This window comes from Rhagoletis pomonella, unplaced genomic scaffold (genome assembly GCF_013731165.1).
Source record: "Rhagoletis pomonella isolate Grant_MI unplaced genomic scaffold, Rhpom_1.0 Rhpom_scaffold_03414, whole genome shotgun sequence".
Classification (NCBI taxonomy): Eukaryota; Metazoa; Arthropoda; class Insecta; order Diptera; family Tephritidae; genus Rhagoletis; species Rhagoletis pomonella.
In genome coordinates, this window is record NW_023461966.1 from 15077 (window position 1) to 21678 (window position 6602).

A 6602-nucleotide genomic window follows, 5' to 3' on the forward strand; every position below is an offset into this window, starting at 1 on the left:
AAATCGGGGAAAACACCACTGCTTATCATGCAAAGACAATTTAGAGACAAGTTGAAATGTCGATATTGGTACCTGCGCCGGGTATATAAAGTTCTGTTTCGCCTGAACTTATACTTCTTTACTTATTTATTTCTAGCACACATAATATAAGGTTTATGTATCATATTAAGTACGTATTTACATATTTGTTTCAAGACGGCAAATTTTGTTACCAATCACATGATCAATCTAAATATACACATACAGTTGTTCAAATAACAAGAAAAGTTTCTTCTTGACTTATACTATAATACAATTATCGAATTACTTAGCAAACTTTTTGCTACGTGGCTGTTTTTTCAGGTGTTAACTACAACAAGCATATTCAGTTTGTGACGTTCGTGGATGAAAGAAAAACAGTATATAAGGGCGCAAAAACTCAAGTAAGGCACAGTTGAAAGTTTCGCACTGAGCATTTCTTACGACAACTACCAAAATGGCCAACAAATTCGTTTGCACTTTATTGCTCTTGGTGGCGGCTACAGGCGCCCAAGCTGATGGAACTGTAGGTGGTACAGCTTCCTCTATTAGCGCTCACCCGTACCTGGTAAGCTTGCAACTAGCCGATGGAACCATTGTCTGCGGTGGTGCTTTAATCAATTCCAAAACCGTTGTCACTGCCGCCTACTGTTTGGCTAACTACGATGTAAGCGCATTTGTCGTTGGTGTCAACAATGGTGCTCAGACCATTAAAATCGCTAAATCTAGATATGATAGCGCCTACGATATTGAAACCAATGAGAATGACATCGGTATCGTGAAGTTGGCCGAAGCCGCAAATGTTAGCAGCTTCCTTGCATTGGCAAGCAGCTTACCTTCAAGTGGTGTACTCGTCAGTTTCGATGAAAGCAATGCAGTGGTACAAGCATCTGAAACTATCACCAGCGCCAAGGTATGCGTTACTCAAGGCTACAAATACGAAGACGGCGATCTTTACAATTCACAGTTCTGCGGTTTGGCTGCGAACGAAGCTTGTGGTGAATTGCCTGGAAGTCCTTTGGTCGCTGACAATAAGTTGCTTGGTGTTGTATCCTGGGGTTATGGATGTGGCAACAAAGGCAGTCCAGCTATTTACTCCAACGTCTCAGTTCTGAAATTCTGGATCGAAAGTGTTTTGTAAAAAGTACTTATATAATAAAGTATAATAATTTCAGCATATTATAAATATCGTTTTTAATTATGGCAAATATTTTATTACGTCAGTGTGAAACAAAGACACCGGACAAAAGTCAACATTGCAAACAAAACTCACAAAACTAGGAGCGAAGTATTATAGAACTGCGCTTTTAGTTTTTCCCTCAGGCGTCAGAATTTTTTAAGAGGACTTTGAAATTTTAAAGATATAATTGGTTTCAAAACTTATTAAACATTTCAGTGCAGGCCTTTTCTGAAATAATGTTGGAAAGGTGCCAACCATGATAAAAAAAATAGGAAGGTCGAACCGGTGAGAAGTTTTTCAAATTCTTGACGTTTGCAAGCAATTTAAATTTAAAATTGTATACATAAACTCACACACACATTCTCATTTTTAATCTCAAACAACAACAACTTTGAACAATTCCTTTTTTTACTCTCAATTTTATATGATTTTAAAATGTTGGCAAACTTCAAAAAAAAATCATGGCCGACGAATTGAGAGAACGGTTTTGCCCATGGTGGAATAATAACAAGGTGTTGTCAGTAGCAACGTGTTTGTTGTGATTTTGACAAGATCGGCATGCTTATTTTCAGTGCTGCCGATCTTAATTTTTATACTACTATTCGTTGGGAAATAGTATCTAAAATACTCCATTTTAGTAATTCGTTTTATCGCGATTTTTAAAGAACTTGGTGTTTTCAGAACAATATTAATATTTAAAATTGCTGGATTTGTATAATTTTTGTCCTCAAAAAGTAGAAAAATAAAAGATATCGTGGTTATCAATGGAAAAAAAACGTACACAAAAATCGTATGGAAAGGCGCTCTTTTATATTAAATAACTTTTGCTGCATTGTCATAATATTGAGCCAAATGAACTACTGATACACTAGAATAGAGTGGCTGCATGGTTAAATTAGGAATTCGCTTATATTATCGATATTTATGTGTTTTAATCTATTTAGAAAATCATTTACAGTCTTATAGGAAATTGCCTTATTTTACGGCTTTTATTTTTTTTAAGTTACAATATATGTCCAAGCTGTGTGGAGCTGCCGATACAAACATATATTCAGGCTTATAAGCCTGTAATTATACATTTTTCTACATTTAATTTGAAATAGTATGCACCAACGGATTAAAGGTAGTAAATAATTAGTACCTTTTCTAGTACTTTAAAATGCGTGACCGGAATAGACCTGCCGAAAAAGTGAGGTTAAGTTACTGACAACACCTTGTTATTATTACACCATGGGTTTTGCCTTACTATGTTTTTATCATGGGTGCCAACCATGATTCAATAAAACAAGGTTGTATAATTTGTGACAGCTAAAATTTGACACTCCTTTATCTAGATTTGTATTTTGGAAGTAGGAGAAAGGGGAAGAATGTGATCGTATTTTGCGAAAACGGTAGTAGGAATGTACTACAAAAAGTAAGCAAAGTATACAATTAGAAGTAAAATGTGTATTATTAATTCTATGCGAATTTGCATTATATTTGGTGTTTTAATTGGAAATACTAAACAATACATGACGTCACCATAAAGGTAATTAATTTGTTCTTCAGCTGATGTACATAATTTATAACCTTTTTTGAAAAAACTGCATAATTAATGGTAAAGAATTTTATATTATTTAGAAAGTACAAGTTGTTATCTTTAATTCGATATTACATATTTTATCATGAACTACTTTTGGGTTTCAACAATTTAGTGATAATAAAAAATACAAATAAACCTCTATATCTTCTTTTTTTTACCTGCGCCAAATAAATTTGGTATCGTTGAAATCAGCGTAAAAAGTTCTATCAATCGGCAGTTTTGGTTATTTTATAGCTAAACGGTCGCTATTCTACACTTGTTCTAGAAAATTACGCAAACGAAGGTGACGCCAACGAATATTTAGTATGAAGAATTTTTGGTTTTACTACTAATATCACTAGAAACTATAGAGTAAGCAACATTCTGCACAAGTAAAGGAGCCGATTTTATGTGTGGGAGCGAGAAGACTGTTTTATTACAAATCCTTTCTATGAATCATGAGTGCCAACTATAAAACCAAAAAAAAATTCGTTTCGTTATTTATTAAACAAAATAACTTATCAAAAAATTTCATTTGCTTATTATCAATAAACATGGTGAAATAATAATAAGGTGTTGTCACTTAGTGGGTGGTTGTTGTAATTTTGACAATTTCGGCATACCAGCGTTACAGTAATGCCTACTCTATTCATTCCAATTTCATTTCTGGGCAAAATGGAACAAAAAATGGAGCAGACAATTTTTTGAAAAAAATATGCGTAGGTATCACTTACTACGTTTATTTGCAAATAATAATTTGCAAAATGGTAAACTTCGCCGTATAAACGCTGAGTTAATTTTTTATTTGCAAATAACTAAATCACGCAAATAACTATTGATTAGTGGTATTATCTGCAATGATATCGGCAACATGAAAGAGTCTGCCAGGCTGTGTAAGGTACTTCAACCGGACCTGACGGTTAGGCTTGATTCTCTCAGAAAATCTGATACCACGTCGATGCTGGACACATACAAAGCTCTCTTGGAAACCCTGGGTAGCAGGATAATTTCTGACCAGGCAGAGATATGGTAGAGAATACCGCGACGGGAAGAGGCACCAGACTAAACTGATACATAGTATCACAGGTGGTGACTGAGGAGTCACTGAGGTTTTCTTTAGCCTCTTTTGACGACAAAAATGCTAAATTATCGAGGAGACAGGCTTATAGGGCCTTTCTCCTTTGGAGAAAAGTCTGGGTAGTCTTCATTCCCAAACCAGGAAGGAATGACTATGCGCTGGCAAAAATCTGCAGGCCAATCAGCCTGACATCGCTCATGCTGAAAAGACTGGAGCGCACGGTCGAGAAGGACATTAGGTCAACAGTTTGGGTGAATAGTCCCCTTAGTGTTTATCAACATGCATACCAAAGCTGTTAATCAGCTCTACTATACATGACCTTGTAACAAAGATCGAAGTGGGGCCGGAAGCATGTAAGTACACAATGAGAGTCTTCGCTGATATTTAGGAGGCGTTTGAAAACACTACTTTTGACTCCATATGCTCTGCGGCCAGAAGACATGAAGTGGACGAAACCATCATAAAGTGGATTTACTTTATATTATCTAGAATATTTCTGAGCGTGGGGGCTGAAGCTTGCCTTTGTACCATGGCAGAGGTTGGAAGAGGATGCCCTCAGGGCGAGGTGCTCTCACCTTTCTTGTGGTCTTTGGTAGTGGACCCCCTACTAACGGAAATGTAAGACTTCGTTCACATCCAAGCTTAAGCGGATGATGTTTGTGCACTGTCATTAGGTAAATCTCTGAGCGAGGTTCGTGTTAAGACAAAGAGAACTCTGAATAAGATTGGTGAATGGTGCACTTTGTAGGGTATTGCTCTAAACCCCTGCAAGACAACCCTACCAACCCTGTCGTTTAAGCGGAAATGAAAATTGGAAGGTCTCAACCTTCCAGTGCTTGGATGGGTAAACCCATGATAAAAACATAGCAAGGTAGAACCGTTCTCTCATTTTGTCGGCCATGATTTTTTTTTTTAAGTTTGCCAGCATTTTAAAATCATATAAAATTGACAATAAAAAAAAGAAATTGTTCGAAATTGTTGTTGCTTGAAATTGAAAATGAAAATGTGTGTGTGAGTTTGTGAGTAAATTTAAAAATTTAAAATGTTTGGAAACGTCAAGAATTTTAAAAGTAACTCTCAGCGGTTCTACCTTACTATATTTTTATCATGGGTAAACCTAACTCTTCTCCAAATTGAAAATTTTTTTCTGATAATTTTACTATTGTATTTTTGATAATGCCAAAGCTATTTAAAAATTCATCAACAAATGACCAGCCAATATTGGCTTCTTTCATATTTTCTGTGATAAGTTGGACAATCAGATATGGGAGGCAATAAATTTTGTGACGATAACAGTCTGCATAGCTGGCGTCCGCAGCTGTCCCACTACATTGAGGTATTATCTAAACTAGTTTTTAGTTTCCTCATTTTTAAAGGCATCGTTTGCGCTTAGCTGGATGGTGTGCGCGGAACTTCTTGTAACTACAGTTGACTCTACTACTACTTTACGATGACCCATTATTCCCGCAATTCATTCAAATAATGAACCTTGCCTGTTTATTAAATTTTTGGGTTGCACGGAAACAAGTTTTCTTTTTTGGTAATTTTTTTGATAATCAACGGAACAAAATTGTTGATGACATAGTTTTCTGATAACTAAAAAAAACGAAATTTTTTGATAAACACATAATGCTAACATTATCGATGTAAAAAGCAAAAACCATTTTGCATTTTCGTTTATTGATAAAATTAACGTTAATGTGCAGCCCTGGCGTTAACTAGAGTGCGCATATTCTGTTTGTGACGTTCATGGATGAAAAAAAAAAACAGTATATAAGCGCGCAAAAACTCAAGTAAGGCACAGTTGAAAGTTTCGCACTGAGCCTTTCATACGACAAATACCAAAATGGCCAACAAATTCGTTTGCACTTTATTGCTGTTGATCGCGGCTATAGGCGCCCAAGCTGATGGAATCGTAGGTGGTACACCTTCCTCTATTAGCGCTCACCCGTACCTCGCAAGCTTGCAGCTAGCCGATGGAACCATCGTCTGTGGCGGTGCTTTAATTAATTCCAAAACCGTTGTCACTGCCGCCTCCTGTTTGGCTAACTATGATGTTAGCCAATTTGTCGTTGGTATCAACAATGGTGCTCAGACCATTAAAATCGCAAAATCTACTTTTAATAGACAGTACGATATTGAAACCAATGAGAATGACATCGCTATCGTGAAGTTGGCCGAAGCCGCAATTGTTAGCAGCTACCTTGCATTGGCAAGCAGCTTACCTTCAAAAGGTCTACTCGTCGGTTGGGATAAAAACAATGCAGTGGTACAAGCATCTGAAACTATCATCAGCGCGAGGAAATGCGTTACTGAAGGCTACAAATACGAAGCCGGTGATCTTTTCAATTCACAGTTCTGCGGTTTGGCTGAGAACGAAGCTTGTGGTCAATTGCCTGGAAGTCCTTTGGTGGCTGACAATAGATTGCTTGGTGTTGTATCCTGGGGTTATGGTTGTGCCAACAAAGACAGTCCAGCTATTTACTCTAACGTCCTAGTTCTGAAATTGTGGATCGAAAGTGTTTTGTAAAAAGTACTTATATAATAAAGTATAATAATTTCAGCATATTATAAATATCGGAAACATTTATTACGTCAGTGTGAAACAAAGACTATGGGCTATACAAATTCCATAAATGCCCCGTTGACGTTGATTACACCGAGCAAAAGTCAACATTGCAAAAAAAAAACTCACAAAACTAGGAGCGATGTATTGTAGAACTGCGCTTTTAGTTTTTCCCTCTGGCGTCAGGATTTTTTAAGAA

General features: G+C 36.5%; 2 protein-coding genes across 2 annotated transcripts; both read left to right on the top strand.

The window, feature by feature from the left end:
• The first annotated feature begins 475 nt into the window (after positions 1 to 475).
• LOC118754117 (trypsin theta-like) lies at positions 476 to 1159 on the top strand. The gene has a single exon (XM_036488977.1). The coding sequence runs from the start codon at positions 476 to 478 to the stop codon at positions 1157 to 1159; it is 684 nt and encodes a 227-aa protein (XP_036344870.1).
• Positions 1160 to 5667: 4508 nt separating this feature from the next.
• Positions 5668 to 6367, top strand: LOC118754116 (trypsin theta-like). Its single transcript, XM_036488976.1, has one exon. The coding sequence runs from the start codon at positions 5684 to 5686 to the stop codon at positions 6365 to 6367; it is 684 nt and encodes a 227-aa protein (XP_036344869.1). The 5' UTR covers positions 5668 to 5683.
• Positions 6368 to 6602: the final 235 nt, after the last annotated feature.